The following is a 23,711-nucleotide window of genomic DNA, read 5'->3' as shown; positions in this document are numbered from 1 at the left end:
TGGAGCCATTTATTTAGGACAGTGAGAGTAATGGCAGGTTTCGCCACTCCCAAACCCGTTTCTCAGGTGGACCTTCCCACGGGGAAGGACCAGATTAGGAAAGCGGGGGAACGGCAGAAGGGGAGCGGGGCGCCTTCCACTGCTGTCTTATTTAAATGCCACCACTGGCCATGGAGCTGGAGGGAAGCTACGTGCACTGCCCAAGGCCACTCAGGCCAGTCCTATGGGATCCCACAGCCAATGGTCACTCCACAGTCATCAAGGGACAGGACTGGGGCATCCGGCAAAATGGAAAACACAAGGCTCTGGCAGAGCTATGCCAGGTGTAGGCTGGGTTTAGAAGAATCTGATGCTCTGGAATGTGAACTAAAGAGGAACGCAGAGGAGGGTCATGTGCATGCAGCCTTTGGAATCCAGCCCAGGGCACAGCTCCACCTTCACCTGCCCACGCAGGGCCCAGGAGCTCAGCCCACAAGGGGCCAAGGTCAAGGCAAGGGCGGGTCTGTTCCACCTCCTGCTGATCCCACACCCACAGGAGAGAAACAGCGCCCCTGCCAGCTCCCCAGGGAGAGCGCGTCTGTACTTCCCAGAGGTGGTGAGCTGGGAGCCTTGGGGGAGGGTGGCAAGTGCTATAAATCAGGTGTTTTTTTTCCCCTGGAGTTTTGGTTATTGAACACTTATCAGCATACCACACAGTTTCTAAAGCTCCAGGATTCAAGAAGTTGCAGGAAACCTAACACCTGAGATAACCGCCAGGCAGTTGGGTCTCCCTGATACTGGCTGTGCCAAACCCATGCCAGGCACATGGTGGGCGTGGGCGCTGGTTCCAGGAGGAAACAGAACATCTCCACCCTGAGCAGCTCACAGAACAGCTAAACAAAATGTTCAGTCTCTGCTTTCAACTCCCTGGGTGGACCTACTGTGTGCCAGGCACAGCTCTAGGCACCGGGCCAGCGTGAACTACACAGGCAAAGATGCTACCGCCTAATGGGGCAGACAGACCAGCCACATATGAAGAAATAGTACCAATGCTTGGAAAAGAAAGTTTCATTGAAATAATATGACGATGCTGAGTGATTACAACAGCTGTAACAGAGAAAACAGCATGGAGTAATTGCATCGAGTGGGAAAGGCTACTTAGGGTTGTCGGAGATGGTGGCTCTGAGCTGACTTGACATGTGACTAATGGGAGCCTCGCCTGTGAGGGAAAGGGGTTCCAGGAGGGGGTGCACAGGGGCAGAGGCTGGGAAGTGGGTGGGGGGGCAAGGGAGGTGGTTGTGGCTGGAGCGAGTGAGTATAGGGCCATAGGAGTGACCTGAGAGATGGGCATTCCCTGGAGGTCGCCGTGGAGTTCAGGGAGGGGCTACATGGACCCTGTGTGACATGACAGGAAGCCATGGGTCCCCTTTGCTCTCTGACAGTTCACTTTGGTGGCAGGGAGACAGAGCAGTGGCTGGCACAGGCGTCCAGGCGCGAGACGGTGGCACTGGTGGTGCCGAGAGGTGAAGAGGGGTCTAGGGTCAGCATACGCCCAGGCCACACTGCCAAGCCACAGAGTCATAAGCCAAATGAATGCTTATTGTTTATGCCATTAACTGTGGGGCCATTTATCATGATGCAAAAGCTAACTGATACATCACCACCCCTGCTCTTTCAATGGTTCGTCCTGAAGAGGGCACAGTTTCCAGCTCCCCAAATTTCTGAGCTGGACTTCTCTGAGACATGACATCATTTTCAGAAGGTTCCTGGTAGAGGGGAAACAATGGCCTCCTCTGCCCTCCACACCCCTGCCTCCCACCAGGGACCACCTCGCACGCCATGTCCCACCCACCCTGCTTCTCACTCTCCCCTTCCTGGACTTTGCACGGGTCGTCACTCTGTCTGAAATACTCCCCTAATCGTTCACTCCCTGGGTGCATCCTGAAGTCTGTCGGGATGCCACTTCCTCCAGGAAGATGGTCCAAGCCCTAGTCCAGGTATGCTGCCCTCCTGTGCCCTCCCACGCATGTCCCCACGAGGGACAGGTCACCTGTGGCATCACCCAGCCACCGCCTGCCTCCTGTTAGAATGCAGCCCCCATGAGAGGCCACGTGCCTCTCGTTTAACATGGAAACTCCCAGGTCTACAAGTGTGCACAGAAGGAGCTAAGTGTTCAGGAAAATCGGCAGAGGGGAGGGCGGGGAGCAGGAGGAAGCATGGTGATGTTTCCGACTGGTAAGGGCATCCAGCTTACGACACAGGCAGCGCCTAGTAGGTGCTGCGTAAATGTCTGACTAGGTGAAAACAGCCCCAAAGCTCAACTTCTTCCAGGCTCCTTCTGACCTTCCACTCACTTATTCTTCTATGTTCCCCGTGCTATCAGCTGAAGATACAGTCTGGCCCTCAGCAGAGCTCTGGGAGGAAAGGCACCCATTTTACAGGTGGGTCGGAAATGTCTAGTGACTCATAAACGGCAGAGCTGGGACATCCGGAGGTAGTTGCCTATAATTCTCTCAAACTATAACATTAGCATAATAATAGTAAGAAACGAAACAGCAGCATAATAAAAACACTATGCATCTTGGCCCCCCGTGCTAAGCAAGCTTTACCAGGACTACTGGGCTCCAGGCACCTCCCTTTTCTGGAGGCGAGGAAACCGGGGCCCAGAGAAATGCACTGACTGTTCCCGCACCAGCTAATAACCAGCAGTGCTGGGGTCCCCCCGGTGCAGCCCTGCCGTGGGCCCATCCCCCGGTGCAGCTCGCCCTATAAACAGCTTTATGGCTCCATCCTTCAAAGCACATTCAAGTGAGGTTTATTACATGATAGAAAACAAAGACAGTTTTTTCATATGTTTTCCTCTCAGGGAGTTTTATTAAAATGTAGTAAATCTGCAGGGCAGAGCGTGACTTTAATGCAAAGGACAGGAGAACAGACCACAGGGAAGGGGCTGGGAGATGAGCAGGGGAAAGTGTAAACCCGGGGCCTACGTCAGACTCAGCCCCTCTGGAAACCCCAAGGAGCTGTGCACGCCACTGGGTCCTGGAGGGCAAGGGGAAATGTCAAATACCTCCTCCTCTCCGCCGTCTGCTTTGCCCGACAGCCTAACCAGGCCTCCCTACACCAGCCACGCGCCCACTGTAACCACCGTCCTCGTGTGGCTCCCACCACCTACAGGACAGACCTCAGTCCTGCTGGGCTGGCACCCAGGCCTGCTTGGTCCAACCCCCACGGGACCACACACAGGCTCCCACCACCCGTGCCTACCTCACTCTTCAGTCACTCCGAACTGCTCAGGGTTCCTCCCACACCGGGCTGGTCCACGCCGCCGTGTGTCTGCACGTTTCCCGTCTACATTGCCTTTCCCCTGCCTGTCTGCCTGGAAAACTCCTACTCATCCTTCAAAGTCCAGTTCAGACATCACCCCCTCTGAAATGACAAGTTACCCCCTCATGGGTTCCTCACCACTAAATGCTGGTGCCCCCATCAGTCTTCCTCTCTATCAAGGTGGGTATCTCATTCATGGCCAGTCCTGAGACCTAGTAAAGTGCTAGTACAAAGAGGATACTCAAAGAATGTTTACAGACTTCAATTACCTGAAAGTGTGTCTTAATAGCTTGTGTTCAGTCTTGGTGCCCCCGTCAGGCCTTCACCTGAGGAGGGACACGGAGACGACCTGAGGGCCGCTGTCTCTGGAGGCCTGCGCGCCCTTTGCAATCAAGAGAATAATGGCCCCCCGACGCATTCACATCCTACAGCCCAGAGTCTGAGCACGTCACCTTGTGGGCGAAAGGCACTTCGCTGATGTAAGTCAGATGGGGACATCATCTTGGATTATCCAAATGAACCTGGTCTAATCACATGGGTCCTTAGAAGGGAAAACCTTTCCAAGCTATGGTCAAAGAAGGAGATGGGAAAACAAAGGGTCCAAGAGAGTAAACCCTGCTGTGCAGGTGGCAGAAGCGCGGGAGCCAAGGAATGCAGGTGGACCCTAAAGGCAGGAAAAGGCCGGATACGGATGTTCCCCAGAGTCTCAGGGAAGGAACGCAGCCCTGTCAACAGCTTGATTTTAGCCCGTGAGAGAGATCCCTATCAGACTTCTGCTTTCCAGAACTGCAGAATAATAAATTGCTGCTATTTTAAGCCGCTAAGTTTGTGGGAATTTGCTATAATAGCAAAAACAAATGAATGTACCCTGTGCACCAGCCTGGCTGTTTACCATGGGGTTCCCCAAACCCTGGGCATTTCCCAGCCTCTGCACCGTCGCCCTGCAGCTCCCCTGCCTGGGTTCCATTCCCCTGGTTCACCTGCCCTTCTCTGCTTGGTGAACTTCTACTCATCCTTCAGAACCCATTTCCAAGGTACCTCTTATGGACCAGCATGCCCTGGGGGAGGCCTGCCACAGCCCTGAGGCTCAGCCGTGTCCATGGCGCACGTGCTGGAAGGTGTCATCTTGGATTCTCAGTTCTCCCACTGGTTGGCGTGACCCTGGATGGCAAGCGCCGGGGTTCTGTTCATTCTGAATCTTCGATGCCCAGAACAGTGCCTGGCGGTACATGGCTGGGGCTCGGGGCAGTGAAGGTCAGGGGTTGTGCAGACCAGCGGTCACCTCCTTGCCTGTGGCCCCAGCTTCCCCATAGCTGGAGGTGTACCTGCACCAGGAAAGGAGGCAGGGCTCCTCCCACGCCTCAGCTCCCCTGCTGGCTGGCTCTTTAATGTCCCCTCTCCTCAGTACCACCCGTCACAGTCTGGGAGACAAACCCTCCACACACCCTGTGATCCAATACGTGGGAAAGAAAGTCACGTGGAAGAGTTCTTCCTGAGAACAGAACCAGAGATGTGGGAACAGCGTGGTACAAGGCCACTCACCACAGCTTTCTTCACACCTTTATGTTCACGAAAATGGAAAGTGACACAAGTACCTGAAATGAGGATCTGGTTAAATAAATAATGCCTCCTTCCGCTGAGAGCATGTTAAACAGCCACTAAAATAGTGGTTTTGAAAATATGTGGGAGCATAGGAACATGTTTAACATGTAATATTAAATTTGGATTCAAGATTTATAAAACATGTACATATTTGCATCTTAAAAAGACTAATGAGAATAGCCACCTCAAATATTCACCGTTGAAATCCTGTAAGGTGAGTTAACACGGGATTTGTTCTTACGCCTCATTTATTTTACAGCTTCCAAAATTTCCCTAATGATCATATGTTATAACTTTTTTTAAATAAGGTATTTTTGGGGGAGAGTTTTCTGGAGCGGAATTTAGTGACACTCTTATTCAGAGTCTCTGTAAAAGGGTTAAGGACGTAACGCAGCGTCCTGCTTCGGACAACGTGAGGTCACTACCTCTGATTCCTGAGCGGCACTTTGTGGGTTTCCATGTGCCCTGTAAACCCTGGCTCACATCTGTTCCAGAGCTTCTGCCAGTGCCAAGATACAGGAAACCCCCGACCCCAGAGACGAGATGGGCAGGGGGCTGTGGCAGAGGGTCCGGGGGCGCTCAGGGGAGGCACCTGACCCAGCCAGAGTTTGACGGGGACCGGGGAAGGGCTTGGGGGGGAGGGGACATCCGGTGCAGTGGGGATGGGGGACAGGGGAGGCAGGGAGGAACCCCAGGAGGCTCCTGTGGGGTGGGGGGGCCCAGCGGCCCCCAGGACAGCCCCTTGCCCCGTGGAGGTGGAGGGAGAATTCTCTACGGGGAGAACCTGCAAGTGTCAGGAGGACCAATGAGACTGTCCAAGGCTAATGCAGGCCCAGGAGTCAGACCGTCCCCACAGAATCCCCAGGTGGCCCCTCCCCCCCGAGCATCTGTCTCTCGTTTTGGAAAAAGCCTGTGAGATGAAGAAATGGATTGGGAAGCCATGCTGTGGCCTAGAAGGTGCACGGTCGCTCCTGTGGGCTGGGCTGTCATCACAGCTGCGAGGGAAACAAGATCCCCCTGCAAACTGTCAGAAAGCTACACTCAGAACAAACGCTCTGCTCATAGCAGAAGCTGCCGGGGCTGCTCCGAAGGACCCAGAAACCTGTGTCCTGTCTGCTTCTCCCTGAGACCCCTTCTAGAGCCTGGGACGGCCTTTCCAGCCTGCAGGAAAACGATGGAGGAAAGCGCGTATGATGGTCCGTGCCATGTGGGTGAGTCCAGGTGGCACGTAGCTCTCTAAGGGTGGGTCCCACATGGGAAGCCGGCCTTGGGCCTGACCAGGACACGGCCAGAAGATTTCCGTCGCCTGCAAGGTCAGCAGCTGCACTTCTGCAATGCAGTCTCAGGTGAAAGAAGGCATGTGGGTACCTGCTACACATGGACGTGACAGAGCTTGGTGGGATGGATGCTGGGCACACCTGAGAAGCTGCTTGGCCACAGCAACAGGGGAGGCACTGAGTGGGGAGAGCTGCCCAGACAGACGGGGAGACTGCTTGTGGACCAGGGCTGGATCTTCTTTCAGGAAGTCCTCCTCCCTGATTATTACCACTCCCTCGACGCGACAGAGTGGGCGTGTCTAGTGCTTCCTTGGTTCTCTTGGTCCTGTCTCAACGCAGATTACGTGCCATTATCCTGGGCTGTTTCACTTATCTGCACCCCCTACTAAACTGAGAGTCTTGGGGGTCATTTACCATAGCTTACTCCATCCTAGAGCCTGGATGGATGGATGGATGGATGGATGGATGGATGGATGGATGGATGGACAGACAGACGGACGGACGGACGGATGATGGATGGATAGATGGATGGATGGATGATGGATGGATGGATGGATGGATGGATGGATGGATGGATGGATGGATGGATGGATGGATGATGGATGGATGGATGGATGGATGGATGATGGATGGATGGATGGATGGATGGATGGATGGATGGATGGATGGATGATGGATGGATGGATGGATGGATGGATGGATGGATGGGAGAGGCATAGGAAGGGGAGAACGGAGGAGGGAAGATCAGCAGGCAGAGACCACAGTCAGTGCTAGTGTCTGGAAGGCACAGAGCGTGGGACAGAGGGAGCCAGGACCTGCGGCAGGGCAGGCGTTGGTGTCAGCACAGGGCGGGGGCTGAGGACACTGAGGGATTTCCTCAAACTTCCTGTGACCTCTCAGCCACCCAAATCTTGTCCCAGAGCATTTTACAGGCATCTCAAAGCCTCAGATTCTGACCTCATCAGGATGTTGATTCAAATTGAATTATTTATTGACTAGACTCAAACCCTGAAAGCTTTTAAGGCAGCACCCCTCTCGATCCCTATCTGCTCAGAGTCTTATTGAAATCAAACTCAGATCTCCATGGTGATGTGAAAGCAAACACAGAGAGAGACTCGCCGGGGAGTGAGAACGTAGCTGGTGAAAAGCCAACCGGACATTGTAAGGTAATGGATTGAAGAAGGAAACAGCCCTCTGACACCTACTAAGTGCAGGTGTTTTACACACGCTATCTGTTGTCTTCATAACAACCTACGAGTCTGCGTCAGGCTCAGTGTACAGATGAGGCTCGGAGATGAAGCAGGGACATTCCAGAGCCAGAACGGAAACCAAGATCCATCTGCGTGGGGCACAGACCCACAGAGGAATTCTAGAGCCTGTGCTAGCCTGAGGGGAAAGCCCGTTACAGTCTAAGACTTTCTAACAGACTCAAACCCCGTCTGGCTGGGCCACCAAAGGACACAGAATATCTCTAATTTTCCCATCTGAAACCTGTGGCTACGAGAGCTCAGCACCGTGTGCCTATAAGACCCTATCAGCATAACTGCTCTCATTAGCTCTGACGTTTGGGGACCCGGAGAGACACGCTGTGTCGCCCCAGGGCTGCCCACCGGCTTCTGAAACACTGCACACACAGCTCGGCTCGGCTCTGTCCATCTCACCCTCATAACCACGGAGCTCTGTGGACGTCCCCACCCCCGGCTGTCATCACCTCTGCCGAGAAGGTCCTTTATGCTTCCTTATATTAGTGAATGTCAAGAGGACTTTGCACGGCTGTGGTTTGACTGCTCAAATTCCTTACACTCTGCATTTGTAACACTTATCGCTAAAATTCTGTGTGTTCAAAAAGAAAGAGAAGGAGACAGTACGGGAACATAGAAGCAAACCTGACTTTACAAACAACAGCATAAGAGCACAGTACCATTGTATGGGAACAGACGTGACCTGAACATCTCAAATGCCAGCGCTACTGGAATACAAATCCATAAAACAGAGTTTCCCAAAGTTAGTTCCATGGAAAACCAATCCTAGGAAATGCTCAGCAGAACAAAAATAAAGTAATACATAAATATGAAAACTTATTAAGAAAATTAAATTAAAACCAATTTAATCCAATTAAACAAAAATTAAATTCAAATTTAAAATGAAATAAAATACGATAAAAATTGAAGATTATGGAATCAGGTGAGGTGGAAAAACACTGCACGACCTCGCTGGAGATGTGTGACGTACTTTGGCATGTTAGGGGCGCTGGTAAGTCCTACTGCAAAGAAACGTGATTCTTTTCAACCTAAGTATGTTTACCAAACACACACACCACAGAACACATATTTTTTGGACTCCCTGTGATACTTCTGTCATTCAGCAAACATTCACGCCCCGACCCTACAGCACCCACCTCCCCATTGGTGTTGGGCGTGACCATGTGACTTGCTTTGGCCAGTGGGATTCTGCCAGTGTGATGTGAGCAGAAGCCTTAACCATGCTTGCGTCATTGGGTTTGGCTCTTGAGCTCCAGTGTTGTGCATGAGAAGAACATGTCTTGGTGGCCTCTGCCCCATAGGCTTTGGTCACAGAACAGACAACAGATGGAGCAGACCCACGCCGGCCACCCTGCAGCCTGAAGTGGGGCCACCCAGCCATGCCCCGTCTACAGGAACCAAAACACAGTCAGCCCAGGGGTGTGAGAATTAGTGCGTGGTATATACCACTGAGTTTGGGGGCAGCTTGTTACACAGCATTATTGTCACAATAGCTGACTAATACATCATCCTACAGAAATATTGTTCTGAGAACTGCACTTTGAGACATTACAAAATGGCATGAAAAAAACATTCTTAGGAGGAAATATCCTTAGAAGGTTCTAGGAAAGAGTGAATAGCACATGGTAGGAGCTCCAGACACACAGCTTATAGTTAAGGGTCCCAGAGTGGACTTGGGCTATTCGCAAAGGAGAGGCAGGGTTTAAGAACCAATTAAGCAACCCAGTGGAAGAAGACAGGCACGAGATATGAGCAGGTAAATACCAGAGGACGAGACCTGAATGGCCAATAAACAAAAGAAAGTGTGTTCAGTCTCATGAGGAATCGGGAAAATCCAAAATAAAACCACACTGAACTCCAGTCTCACCTCCACTTGAGTGCAGACATTTAAAGTCTGATGATTTAGGACTTGGAGCCAGAGTCACGCCACAGACTGGCAATAGGGAGAGAAAGGGATGCTAGTGCCACCAGCCAGATAGATGCTCCCTGCAGCCCTGTGGGAAGGGCAGTGCCCAGGGGAAGAATCCCCTCACGCTCCCACAGCAGGGGGAGGCATAACTCAGCCAGAGGACGTGCGCCGCATGGATAAACACCGGAGCCAAACTGAGAGTCTAATCAGATTTCAACACGCTGCATGGTGCTATTTATATCAATTTTGAAAGCACGCTGAACTGTAGAATGTATTGATTACAAATAGACACAACATGTGTACTTAACATATGGGCATAGTTGGGATGACCCACACCAATTTCAAGGCAGGAGTCACTTGTGGGTAGGCGATGGCGGGGTGTGCAGGTGGTAGGAGGGAGGAAAGAGTGGGCCTCAGTCAGAATCTGTAGCAGTGTATTTTTTAAGAGATGGAGATCCCAAGCAGAAACACATGACCACCCCGTACAGCTGGGGGACCGCCTGGGTTAGAGTAGCTGCTGCGGTAACAGCTGAAGCCCTAAACTTCATTGGCTTCATCTGTGCTGCTCCTGCTCACCATCCACTTGCCCAAACTGATCATATGATTCCAAAATAACTTCAACGGGGGCCGGGAAAGGGAGGAAATGCTTAGATGATTTGGTGAGATGATGGTCTCTGACACACGGACACCTGGGCATGGTATACTACAGTCCACACTTTCTACACATGTTAAAGATTTCATTTTACGTGAACATAGAAGAGAATCACTACCCCCACCCCACCCCAACAAAAGGGATAGGATTCCACTAAGTCACTCAGAAAAGCTGAGACCCATCCCACCCCAGCACTCCCGAGGTTTCCGCTGACTGGGTCCTGCCCAAGGTCAAATGTGCTAGTGAAATGGTAGGGCTGGCATGGCTCTCATACCGTCGTGGTTCAGAGGTGACAGAGGCACAGTGTTAAGTGGGCTGTGAGAGTGGGGCTGTCATTTCAAATCTGCTCAGTGTGAGGTCACAGACAGTCCCAGAGGCTGCACCGTGGGAAGCTGAGCCAAGGTCAGCTTTCTCTCTGGCTCAGACTGCTCCCAGGCCGCTCTTGCTGACGGCATCAGAGCCAACTCTGTGCTCCTGGGTCCACACCTTCCTCTAGACTTGCCCCATAGATGTAAGGGTCTCTCAGGTCCGGCAGTGTTTCCCAAGAAGCACATCACATCTGTCTTCCATCCACCCATCCATCCATCCATGCATCCATCATCCAACCATCCATCCATCATCCATCCATCATCCCAATCCATCCATCCATCATCCATCCATCAATCACATCCATCATCAAATCATCCCATCCATCATCATCCATCAGCCATCCATCATCCACCCATCCACCCATCCATCCATCATCCATCCATCATCTACCCATCCATCCATCCACCCATCCATCATCCACCCATCCATCCATCCATCCATCATCCACCCATCCATCCATCCATCCATCATCCATCCATCCATCCACCCATCCACCCATCCATCCATCCATCCATCATCTACCCATCCATCCATCCATCATCATCCACCCATCCATCCATTCATCCATCCATCCATCATCCACCCATCCATCCATCCATCCATCATCCATCCATCCACCCATCCATCCATCCATCCATCATCCACCCATCCATCCATCCATCATCCATCCATCCATCCACCCATCCATACATCCATCCATCATCCACCCACCCATCCATCAATCCATCATCCATCCATCCACCCATCCATCCATCCATCCATCATCCACCCATCCATCCATCCATCCATCATCCATCCATCATCCACCCATCCATCCATCCATCCATCATCCACCCATCCATCCACCCATCCATCCATCCTTCCACCCATCATCCATCCATCCACCCATCCATCATTTATCTAATTATCCATCCTTAAAAGAGGAGAGGCTTGGACAGGAGCCAGGGGCAGGAGGGGTGTGAGCTGAGAGGGCTGCTGGGACCCCATGAAGACAAAGAGGTGGAAGGGAGCATGGCTGAGGGGACAGACGGGGACAGGTGCAAGAGCCACTGAGGCAACCGATCTAGGAGCTACCACCAGAGTTTGGTGATGTGCTGTGCAGTGAGCTGAATGGTGAAGCCAAAACGATCTGTCCGTGTCATGACCCCCCGAGACTGTGCGTGATCTTATTTGGGAAAGAGGTCTTTGCAGATGTGATTAAGTTAGAGATCCCGAGATGACATCATCCTGGAGAACCCCAGTGGGCCCTAAATCCAATGACAAGTGTCCTTATAAGGAACACACAGAGGAGAAGACAGGAGAAAGTCATGGAAGACGGACACGGGTTGGAGTGATGTGACCACACAGCAGGCCCCAGACAGAGGGCAGGATCCCGTCCAGAGCCTTTGGAGGGAGTGCCCACACTTTGATTTCAGACTTGTGGCCTCCAGGACTGTGAGAGAACAAATTACTGTTGCTTTAAAGCCTCCGGTTTGCAGTCATTTGTTCCAGTGGCCCCAGGACGTGGGGACGAGGGCAGGATGGGCTGGTCTGAGTGAGGGTTCTCTTCAGTTTCCATTAGTCCCAGGAGGCTCCAGAGGGAAGGTGTGGGTGGAAGGACCAGCTCTGTGCCCTCCAGCAGCTGATAAAAACGGTGGCTTTCCCAAAGGGGAGGGGCGCGTGCCCTCCTGCTCCCTCTTGCATTGATCCAAAGCTGCTCAGAGGCTGAGCAGAGAACACCACCCCCAGCCCAGAAGAAAGGGGCAGACCACTGGATCATCAGAGCCAGCAGGGGTGAGGGGTGAAACACTGCGGACATGTGGCTCATGAAATGGAGGACGATTAAAAAGGCACTGGGCTTAGATTTCAGAGAGCCTTTTCCAGAATGTAAATATGACACCTGTCATTACAAATGTGTTTATTGTGGTTACCCAGGAGGCTCGGTACACGTACAATAACTGTGTCTTCAATACCCCATGTAATACGTGTTCTCCAGGTACAGGCACTGTCAGCCTCTGTCCACATGCGCCTTAAACAACAGACAGAGGGCTGGGGAGGGGGGCATCGTGACAAGAGGCCAATGACAATCTTGCCACTTCTAAATGACACTCATGCAAGTCCCCAAAATAGAGAGGAAGTGAGCAGATAATGGTCGCCAGAGAAAACGTGATTAGCAGTGAGACGTAGAGAACTGCTCGCCCTCGTGAGGAACCAAAGAGATGCAACCTCCAACAACTCTGCAGTCTGTTTGGGCCATTACAGATGAGTGGTCAGACCCGAGCTGGGCGGGCAGCAGGGCGCTGCCCCAGGTGACGGCTGGCATTCCTCCTGACAAAGAATGCGGCCTGCAACGCACCAGCCGTAAATCTGCTCACACGCTCCGGCTCCGTGATGTGTAACTCCCTGAAATCCATTGCATGGAACAAAATGAAAAGGAAAACGACATGCCTAAATTTTTTATGGCGGCATCGTGGCGAAGCATTAAAATGAATCAACTTGAGGGGCTAGTCCACGGCCATCAAAGAATGATGATGCAGATGACGATAGAACGTGGAAAAAGCGGAAATCGGTATGAAAGGGAGAGGAGCACAGGGCTCTGGGACGAGTCTAGTAACTGCACAGACACGGCAGCGAAAAACGGCAAGATAAACAAAGACAGTAATTGCGCCCAACGGGTGGGGACGTGGGTGAACGTTCTTGAAATGACTAATGCTTTGGCATGTATTTTTAATGAAGGAAAGGAAATGTCTGAGTATAGAGACAGTGATGAGGAAGGAACATGGAAAATTAAAGTCTGCTGATGTGTTGTGGAGAAAAACTAAACGGTGCACTGTTCCAGGGGTATTTCATATATTTTCCCACCCACAACATCCCACTCAGGGGTATTTTGTCCCCACTTCACAGGTAAGAAAACTGAGGCTTTCTGGAGGAAGGAGGAGCCCCCTGGGAGCAGCTCCATGGCGGTGGTTTGGCCTCTGGGCCTCCCCACTTGCTCCTGAAGAATTCTGTGTGGGAGCCAGTAAACAAGGAGTGCGGGTCCCCAGCATGGGGCGAGCCGAGGTCAGTCCCACCTCTACCCTGGCCCCACGAGGACCTGCAGCAAACTTTAACTGCACCCAACAACTTTGTCCATGTAAGCACAGATGACACATGCGCTACTGGGACAACATTTACGACACCCTCATCTGCTGTCTCCAGCCACGCCGGGCACCACAGGAAGTGGAGGGAACCTGACCTGCTGGATGGATGAGCCAGAGCCACTGCAGACCTCCCACCTTCAATAGTCACTGCCGTGCAGGACCGAGGGCGAATGAGGGGGCTGGGGCATCCTGCTGGGGGGAGACAGGACTCAAGTGCCTGGCCACTTGGTAGCCAAGGGGACCTGTCCTGGGACCATCCACCTCACAAGAGGCGCAGGGGTAAGAAAACTCAGGGCACCGTGACAGTCCCCTTGACCGAGCCGGCTGGCCGTGAGGAGACACGGTTCCCTACACAGCAAAGAAAGGACCCCGCTCAACGAACGTGCCATTTCAACAACCATTTCAGAGCATCACGGAAATCGCTCACCAAGAACCAACAGAAAGGACCATCAAGCCCTTTTGCTAAAAGCTGAGCCAAACACTGAAAATACGTCACCTCAAGGTATCTGCACACACATCGGGGGTTCTGAGAAGCAGTTTGGGTGTTCTGTACAGATTTCAAGTAGAAAAATGAATTAATGATTACGGGAGTGCAAAACACATCTTGGAAACCAAAATGGTTCAGCGAGCATGTGGGAGTGGCGAGCCGTACACGGAGCGAGCAGAACCCTCGCAACCCGAGCCCCTGGCGCTGGGCACCCCCGCTTCTCGGGGGAGCAGATGTAAATGCTGAAGATGATAATCGCCAAGATGATTTCTGAAAACCTCCTTCTCTCCCACCCCATTCAAAACATCAAAGGGCCGCCTAACGTTCTTGGACTGAATTCACAGTTCACAAATAAAGAGATCTGCCCCCTTCGTCAGCGGGTTATTTATTTACTGAGCTTTTCGGCTGAGCCAGGAAGAAAGAAAGCTGCCTGGACAATGAGGCTGATGGGCGTGTTTGCAGGACGCCAGGAGCTGTGGCCGAAGTTCAGGGTGCAAAGGGGATTGTGCACTGACCTGAATTCACAGGAAGCCGACTTCCTGAGTGGGGGAAGGGCGGGGCAGGGGGCAATGAAAAACCAGAAGGAAAAGGAAAGAAAGCAAAGAAGCATTCTGAACGTCTATCTACTCTCCGGTGCTGTGAGAGCCTACTGACAAAACTCTTAGTTTGCTTTCAACTTCTCCTATATGCATCTTCTAGACAAAGAAAAGTCGCCAGGCAGCCCACTCACAGAGCTGCTCCAGCGGCATTTGGATCTCAGCCTGCAGCCTCGGGAGATGCACAGAAGAAAGGCCCACCCTCGGGCTCACTTACCGCCACAGAGAACTTTCCAGAACCTTCCCCATGTCCGCATGGTAATACTTCGTCAAGATCAAGATCACCTGTGGTGGCAACGGAGAGAAAAAGGCAGAAATCAGTGGGTTTCGAGGTTCTCAAAGAGGGATATGATGACACTCGCCCCACCCGTGCATCCAGAATCTGGGGATCTCTGGGGTACCGGCTACCCAGGCCTTCCTCGGTTGGCATCCCCGGTAGGCTCCTGACACCGCGCAGCACAGCACTCGGACACAGGGCTGGTTTCCGCCCTGAAAACTCGCGTCTCCTCTCCGGAATGACTCTGGGAACATGTCTGTCCATGAGGTCTGCCCAGTAGCTGCCACTCGACGGGGATCATTCAACCCCAGCCCCGACAAACTCCAACTGTGGTCAAAGGGACAGCTGAGGCGGTGGTCCCAGGGTGAGTGCAGAACACAACAGGCCAGGCTCCCGAAGGTGGGGCTCTGTCCCATTAGCACCCTGGACAACAACCTAAAGCGGCCAGGGCTGCACCCAAGACAACAGCAGGCCCAGAAGTGAGAGCTGCTGTTGCTTTGCTCAGAGCGGAGGCTGACAGCAGAGCCGATGGCCGTGGGCTGGGCGGATGTGAGACGGTAGCCCATGTAGCTGGACGTGTCCGTCCATCACCCACAGCACACACACTTCTTTCCTCGTCGATCAACTATTCACCCCCCCACACACACACACTGGGCCCTACCTACCAAAGCCCTTTTCACCGCATGCCTGTGCAAACAACTCTGTTATTTATGAAAGTGAAAACTAAATGTGCCCGTCAGCATCCCAGAGTTCTCCAACACAAACATATGAGAAACACTCACAAGGAAAGGAGGACTCGCTGGCCGGCCACGGGAAATAGCCCCGTCCCCAAGTGCTTCACCAGCCACTGCCACTTTCATGTACATCAAATCTCACTGCACTCACTGACATTCCCTGTCAGCCGCTCCGACACTCCCGTTACCATGGGAACCCCAGGAGGTAAAGTGGGAACAGCCCAGGTTCCCAGCACAGCCCGTGAGCCTGTTTAATTTGGGGTCACCACACTGGTCATCACCAAGCTTGGCTCCCTCCCAGGAGCTGACCTTCCTCTGCTCTCAGCATGGCTGCTGCAGACATGGTCTCAATGATCTTTCTTTCGCTGGTGATTAAAGCAGGGAAGATGTGAGGTGGACGCCAACCAAGACGGGTCTGTGTTCATTTCAGAGGCAGTGATGATTAAAAAACATTGCAGGCCCGTCAGTCAGCGGAGGCGCGATGGGCCCCTACTCGCTCCGGAACAAAGCGGGTCTCCCCTGCCAGGCTCTCTGGCAGCCCCGAGTGAAGCCGGAACCCTCTGAAGCTCAAGGAAGGCAGGCAGAATGACAGGGCATGGATCACAGGGGATGAGCGTCTTTTTAACCTATTGATTTATATTTTATAGTCTTGCTATTCCCAGAAGGGATTTCAAGGAGCCGGAGGAAGGGACCTCAAAGTCCATCAAGACTGAAATCCTCCAGGCAGCAGTCTGCTTGCACACCTCGAGGGTTAGGGAGCTCACCCCCTAACTCGGCATAGGTAACTTCTGCCCACGTGGACTAGTTCTGGACGATCACTGAGCAGGGCTAGTTCCCCTCGTGCTCCCTTCTGGATGAGAGTCTCCACTCATGCGCACCCCACTTCCTTCTCAGCTCCAGCCACTCTGGGCCTTTGCACAAGTTGTCCTCTTAGGACCATCTTCCCCAATCCCCATGCCTACTGCCTTGTTAATTCCTACTTAACTTTCAGATCTCAGTTTAATTGACACCACCTCCAGGAAGTCTCCAAGACCCCTCCCTTGAGGTTCAAAGCCCCTTCCCCCCTCCCCCAGACCCAGCATGGCTCACAGGAGCTGTTTCCACCACTAGATCATGAACCCTTTGAAGGAGGGGACAGGTCTTGCTCACTTTCCATCCCTCCCCCGCGTCTCTGTGACGCTGCCTTCCAGGAATGGGACATGCAGATGCCCTGGCCCACTGGATGGTTGTCACCCAGGTCTAGCCCAGGCTCGTTACCCGGAAAGGCCAACCGTGACCCCAGTGAGAGAAGCCCACCTCTGGCTTTCCCCAAACCCGCCCGCCTCTGAGGCCACTGGGGTTGGGGTTCCAAGGACACGAGCACCGACGGGAAGCCGCTGGGCTTCCTGTGACCCTGGGCCTCAGCCCCTCGGTCATTGTCCAGCCAGGTCCCATTCGGCCTCGCGCTGATGGCTGGAGACACACATGCCCCACAAGGGCCACGCCGACCGGCCGGGTACCCTGTCTGTACTGCGCCCGCTGTTAGGAGCCACCTCCGCCAACGTGCCCATCTGAGGACGACACATGTCCAGACCCCCTCCAGGCCAGGGTCCTGAGTCTTCAAAACAGCCAGTGGGCACGCACTGTGAGGCAGCCTGACACCTGTTTGCCTTTCAAGGGTTCAAGAATAATCAGAAAAATCACACATGTGCAGGTCCAATTCAGTTGTCAATCAATAAGCGCACTGCACAAAAAATAAATAAATGATAAAGAAAGAAAGAAAAAAAAGAGCAGCAAGAACTCGGGGTTAATTGTGAACTCTGAAATCAACTTTCCATTGGAAAAAGGGAAAACTGGGAGTTGACCTATGAGGGCCCCCCCAATCACTGATGGACTCCAGGCCAAGCAGGACGGGCTAGCCCCGCTGTGCTCTAGTCTGGGGCCTGGCTGCTCACAGTGGGGTCTGGGACCTGCCAGCAGGCTTCCCGGGAGCTCCTAGAAATGCAGAACAAGGAGGGGGCCCGTGCCATACCTGATGACGCAGAATCTGTGTGTGAACATCAATGTTTGAGAAGCTACACTGGCAGGTCCTCACCCAAAGAAAGGCCTGGTCCCCACCTGCTTGCCCACGCGAGAAGCTGGGTCTCTTGGTACCACTGAAGAGGGCCTGTCCTCTCCATCCTCATGCAGCAGACCCATCCCCCGCTGACCCAGCAGCAAGCACACACCACCCTTAGGCACACACTCCGGCCAGGACTCTCAGTCACCCCAGGGCCTTTGCATTTGCTGACCCCTGTGTTTACAGCATTCCGCCTGCCCCTCTACACTGCCTCCCTGCTGCTTATTCTTAAAGCCACGCCCTCCCGGAAGCCTTCCCCAGCCATCGAAGGCTGTCAGCTCCAGGAGAGCCGGAACCAAGTCCACCTCTGTCCCCCGAGCGTAGCCAGGTGCCAGCACATGGTACGAACCCAATAAATAACTGCTGAGTGACTGAATCAGCTGCCAACCAGCTCCCAAAAGCCAAGAGCGACTCCTGCTGTTGCCTTTCCCCACCCCATCCCATCTGTCCACTTGCCCAGGGGTGGAAGTTGACTCTGGAATGTGCACGACATTCCATCACACGGAACAGAACTCATGCGTTTAGGAGCCCACCGAGGACTGAGGCCCAGACAGGGGGCGGCTCCAGCCCAGGATCACCTGGCACCTGTGTTTCCATGTCCCCAGACTGGGCTCTGTTTCCCACAGCAGGCAGGCATGAGCTCGAGCTCTACGTCTTTGGGGCTGGGCCCCATCCTGCTCTGCCGGATGCCCCCCAGGGTGAGTGAGGCGTGGTGCAGGAAGGCACAGGGCAGGAGCCAGCCCACTGGGAACCCTCCCTTCGCACTCTAGCGTCACTGGAGAGTAATGGTCACACGTCCCGAGAGGCCAGGATGATGGAGTGTGGTAGCACCGAGGAGGGCTTGACAAATGACCACCTCTTCCCTCCTCGGTGACCAGACTGAGAGGCCGAGGCTGTTGGCTGGAGAGGTGGCCCCAGGCTCTGAATCACCCTGGCCCCAAATAGGATCCCTTTCTTCCCACAAAGCTGTGCCCTCATCTGGCCAGTCTGTGTTGGCTGCTGGGGGCCCAGAAGAGGCCAGCTGCAGGAAGAGAAGTCAGGGCCACACAGCAAGTCCCACGTCGGGCCTGGCTCCCTCTCCCTGGCCTTAACTATACAACTTCCTCCCTGCCCCCCACTGCACTTATCAGAGGTGGCGGGGAGAGGCTGCCCCCACCCGAGAGCAGGGGAGGAGCTGGGAAGGTGCCGGAACGGAAGGCTTCTATGGCTCTCTGTGAATGCAGGAGGCACAGATGCCACCCGACGCAAGGCCCTCATGTCAGAACCCTTCGCCATGACAAGGAGGCAACCTCAGGACTGCCCAAGGCGGCTTTGGGGGAGGAAGGTTTCTGGGAAGAGTCCGGGCTGGGCGGGCTCTCATACCTCTCCTTCTAGGCGGACTGATGTGGAAGGATGTGGCCAAACCGGGCCGCCGGGGCGCTGTGGCTCTGAGTGCCAGCTTTCACCCCACACAAGGGGTTTGCCCTCAGTGCCCTGGCCCTGACAGCACCCTGCCATCATGTCAAGTAGCATCACGGGAGGAAGCTGGGTAAGGTGCCTGGAACTCTGTGCTACTTGTATAACTTCTTGCTATGATTTTCAAACAAAATGTTAGAAGAGAGAGACTTGAGAAATATGTAAACCAGATACCAAGTAAAGGGTTTGAGACTGTGCAAGCCTCCCACCTTCGCCCGCCCACCTCCATCACCCTCAGGACCCGGCTGGGCCTCGGCCATGCTCAAGCCCACTCTCGAGCCCGCCCTGTGGACGGAGGCCACAGTCCACACGGACACCCATCAGCACAGCAGCAATGGGGGGCTCCCTCCGCATGATGAGAAGGCCCTGCCCAGCTGTGCCCAGCACATGAGGACCAGAAATGGGCTCGGATGTAAGAAAGAAAAGAGGACTTGGGAAGCAAGAAAGAGAACAAGTCACATGAGCCATGGCCTTGAACCTGTGACCCCTGCCCACCAGTGGCCATGGCCCTTTCTCCCTGGGAGGTCAGTGAGGTGCAGTGTCCCCAAAGGAGGGTCCTGGCCCCTGCGGTGTCCACACTGGTAGGGTGTTCGCATGTGTTCTCCAAAGCCCCAGGCGCTTCACACAGCTAACACGGCCTTCTGGTGAGGCAGGTGTGGCTTGGAGACCTAGGTCTGCCCACAGCATCCACAGAACGTGGCAGGAGCCCCATGGGTCACCTGCCTCCTTATCTTCACTGTTCATTAAAATATCACTGATTCACTCTGTCCTGGGCCTGGCCTAAGCCCTACGGACATTATCTCATTTAATCCTCCCAATAGCCCAGGTCACTGGGACCCACTTTGTCCCCATTTTGCAGATGAGGACATCGAGGCACACAGAAGGAGGTCACTTGCCCTGGCTCAATCAGCTCAAACGAGGCAGGGCTGGGCCTCAAGCTCAACAGTGTGACTCCAGGATTTAGGCCCAGGAGTGGGACGGGTCTGGGGGACGGGTGGGAGAAAGGAGGCCCCACAGGCCATGCATCCCGGGTTAGCACCACAGCGTGGGGCCAGACGGCAGCAAAGCATGCTTCCTGCTGCAACCAAACTCCCACCCCGAGCACCGGCCTCCGGAGGTGCCCAATAAACAGGCTGTAGCTGCCTCCCCTCCCGATGGACGCCCAGGACTCACGGACCCGTGCTGGCTGGTGGCCGACACACTCACGGTCCATCACTGGACACTGCACACTGACAGGCTGTCCTCGGCCTTGGTGGGCCCCTCGGGAGCGAGTGTGCAGCACCCCGCGCACCGGGCCACCTGAGCGCCCACTGTGACCCAGCGAGGTCCCCATTACGCCTTCTATGCCAGCTTTGCACAGGACGCCTCACAGCTCCAAGTTCAGATCGCAGCATGGTCGTCGGTCACCACTGCTCTGAGAGCCCTTGTGCAAACAAGAGGCTGCATTAAGAACGACTGGTCGTAAGGCCTCGAGGCCACCACACAAACTGCCCGACTCCTCGGTACATCCACCTGGAGCTGGGCAGGTCTCCATCCTCACATTTGCCGCAGCACTTGGCAGGGTTTGGGAATGAATGAGTGAGTGAATGAACAAAGGCACGCATGACGCGTGGACACGACGCTCCAATCAGGCAGGATGGCAGCGGCCCACCTTGAACACACCCCGCCCCTTTTGCACCTGTAGTCTTTCCCTGTGTGCTGCTCTCCCTTTGCTCTGCCTTCCAGCCACTCCTGTAACACCCGCAGCCTCGTGGGGCTCTCCTCCCAGGGACTCACCGCAGGCACGTCCGTCGGGGAAGACGTCCAGAGCCCTCACACGTCCCAGGTCGCTGACTTGTCTGGGTCCCCACCGACCCTGGATGCAGTGGGCTGAAGGCAGCCCACCAAGGTATTTCCACGAAGAACCTGTGAGCATGACCTTATTCGGGAAAAGGGCCTGTGAGGACGTAATTAAAGATCTCAAGATGAGATCATCCTGGATATATGAGGGGCCCTAAATCCAGGGACAAGTGTCCTCGGGAAGAAAAGGAGGCATGACGCCCAGCAGGAGGCCCCATGAAGATGGAGGCAGAGATCGGGCAGGTGATGCATTCACAGGCCGAGAAATGACAAAGACAGCAGCAAACGCCCGGCGGCCGAGAGAGGCAGGGCGCATTCACCTCTGCCTCAGGAGCCAGCCCTGCCGACACCGGGACCTCACACGCCTGCTGGTTTAAATCAGTGTGTGGTACTGAGTCAGAGCCGCGCCAGGTAGCAAACACCCTGACTTCCCACCATCAGCCTCCTGCTGCCCACGGCTCTGACAGTCCAGTGTCCCCGAGGGCCAGGGAGTGGCTGTGTGCAGGGCTCCAGGCCCCACGCAGGATGGACAGAGCATCCTGGGGAGGGCCGTCCCCACTCAACAAAACGTCCTCCTGCCCAGGCTCTTCCACACCCACTTGGGAAACCCAACTCCATGTCCTACGTCACCTTGGGGACCACCCTGGACTCCGGTCAGACCATTCTCCTCCTCTCTGTGTTTCCACAGGAAAGACCACCTGTACTCATTCCTGTCATGGTGAGCTGTGTCCCCCCAGAAGATGTGGAAGTCCTAGGCCGTGGTGACTGTGACCTTGTTTAAAGACAGGAAAACTAACGTGAGGTCGTTAGGCTGGGCCTAACGCAATGTCACTGGTGTCCTACAACGAGGGGACATTGGGACACAGACAGACGAGGTGCACAGAGGGAGAACCAAGTGAACACGCAGGAAGAAGACAGCCAAGGACGCCTGCAGCTACCAGAAGCCTGGACACAGAGGCCTGGATCAGACGCTCCCTCACGGCCGCAGAAGGAACCACCGGCCAACACCTTGGACTTCTGGCTGCAGCCAACACATTTCTGTATTTTATCCACTCTTGTTTTGGTCATTTGTTATGTTGGCCCCTGGACACTAATACCCGTTTTCCAGATGAGAACACAGGCTCAGCTGGTTCGAGGTGACACAGTGAGGTACCCTGCACGCTGGTCCAGGGACCATTCACTCAGACAGAAGACGAGCTGGGAGGCACCCAGGCAGCAGCCCAGCTCCCCGGAGCTCCCCTACTCGCTCCCTCCCAAGTGCCGCCTCAGGAAATGCTGGGGTCCCGCCTGGGGCTGAGACAGCTGACAGCGCAGCGCCTCCATCAATCAGGTGTCTTTCACAGGCACGAAACCCGATGTTTAAAAAAAGGGAGTTGGGAGCTAAGCTTCTAAAGGACTTCTATTCATCAAAATCAGTCAGCAGAAAATAGATGTAGGAACATTACTGAGCTGTGGAAAACGGCGTTTTTACATCAAATCTGTTTAAGGGATAATGTATATTTTAATAGGTGGGTCTTGGTAGACTTTCCACCCCAGCTGTCCTGTAAAAATATTATTGGCTCTCCATTCCTCATAACCAGATTGAATTTGAATTTCACCCATCACTCCTTTTTAATAGTCACTTTAAGTAAAGTTATTAATGAAATTATAAGATTCTTTTCTTTTTCTTTTTCTTTTTTTTTTTGCCGTTGCTGTTCAAAATGCTGCCCTAGTGTTCCCACCTGGAAGAGCTGGCATTTTCGGATCTATTTATGGCAACAAAAGGTTGCTATTGCACCTCTCTCAACATACAAAGGGCTCAGGGTCTCTCCTGGGGGTGGGTGGGCATGGCTGGTCCTGTTTGTAAAACAGAAATCCTCCCCCAGGCACCAGTGCCCGCCCCATCCTCCCCGCCAGTCCCCAGCCAGACAACCACACGCTGATTTCTTCCAAGACTTTCTCTTTGGAAACAATGCTGTCACATCAGAACAGAGCAGCCCGAACAAAGGAAATGCAGGTGAAGGGAGAGAGGAGCCTATGGCACATCCAACCGGGAGGGCTGAGACTTTGGCTACAGGAGCCTGGAACGATGCCCCTTGGCCTTAGGGAGTCCAGACAGGCCAGCCACCCCCAAAGGCCAGTGTCGGGGTTGTCAGGAAAGCAGGGAGCCTGGTGGTCAATACCAGCTTGGAGCAAGCCTCTCGGGACCCATCCGAGCTCTGCGAAGACTAATTTATCTTCTCACGAATGTTGGCAAGAGAGATTGATAATGAAATCCCATCCCTGCTTCTGGAATCTACCCTCTTAGCCATCTGGGGTACAAGATGACTCCTGGAGGCCTGAGGCGGCTGGGCCTCTAGGGCCACGTCCTCCATAAAAAAATAACAATTATATTGTACAGCTGCTTTGGCATAAAGAAGGGCATATTTGTATCATATATCAAAACATTTCCTTGACCTAAATATTTACTTTTCTTCTGACCTTAAAGGAAATTAAACCATTTTTGTGAGTCCCTAAGTGTCTTGTGGATCCTGGTATGGAGCCACAGACCCTGCAGCTGCCCCCAGCGGCCCACCCATCTGGTCCCTTCTTCCCACCCTGACCCCTGACCAGCACCCCGATCCTTGCACGCTGGGTGGACCTGCAGTCTGCCCCCCCAGCAGCCCCTGAACCTGGTTCTCAAATGCAGATGGATCGTGACACCCTCCCCATGCGCCCGGGACAGTGACTGTGACACTTCCTCCCAGAGG

The 23,711-nt window shown here is 53.9% G+C and overlaps 1 protein-coding gene across 2 annotated transcripts in view; it reads right to left on the bottom strand.

The window, feature by feature from the left end:
- The window catches only part of SORCS2 (sortilin related VPS10 domain containing receptor 2), a 392,162-nt gene that overhangs the window by 215,576 nt on the left and 152,875 nt on the right, over window positions 1–23,711 (bottom strand). For both annotated transcript variants that reach the window (XM_033106450.1, XM_033106451.1), the window contains exon 2: window positions 14,797–14,864. In XM_033106450.1, coding sequence (XP_032962341.1) covers window positions 14,797–14,864 — 68 coding nt within the window. The remainder of the gene's footprint in view (window positions 1–14,796; window positions 14,865–23,711) is intronic.

The sequence above is a fragment of the Rhinolophus ferrumequinum genome, chromosome 5, assembly GCF_004115265.2.
Source record: "Rhinolophus ferrumequinum isolate MPI-CBG mRhiFer1 chromosome 5, mRhiFer1_v1.p, whole genome shotgun sequence".
Lineage (NCBI taxonomy): Eukaryota > Metazoa > Chordata > Mammalia > Chiroptera > Rhinolophidae > Rhinolophus > Rhinolophus ferrumequinum.
Note: the sequence above shows the minus strand (reverse complement) of the source record. Positions and strands in the feature narration are given on the sequence as shown.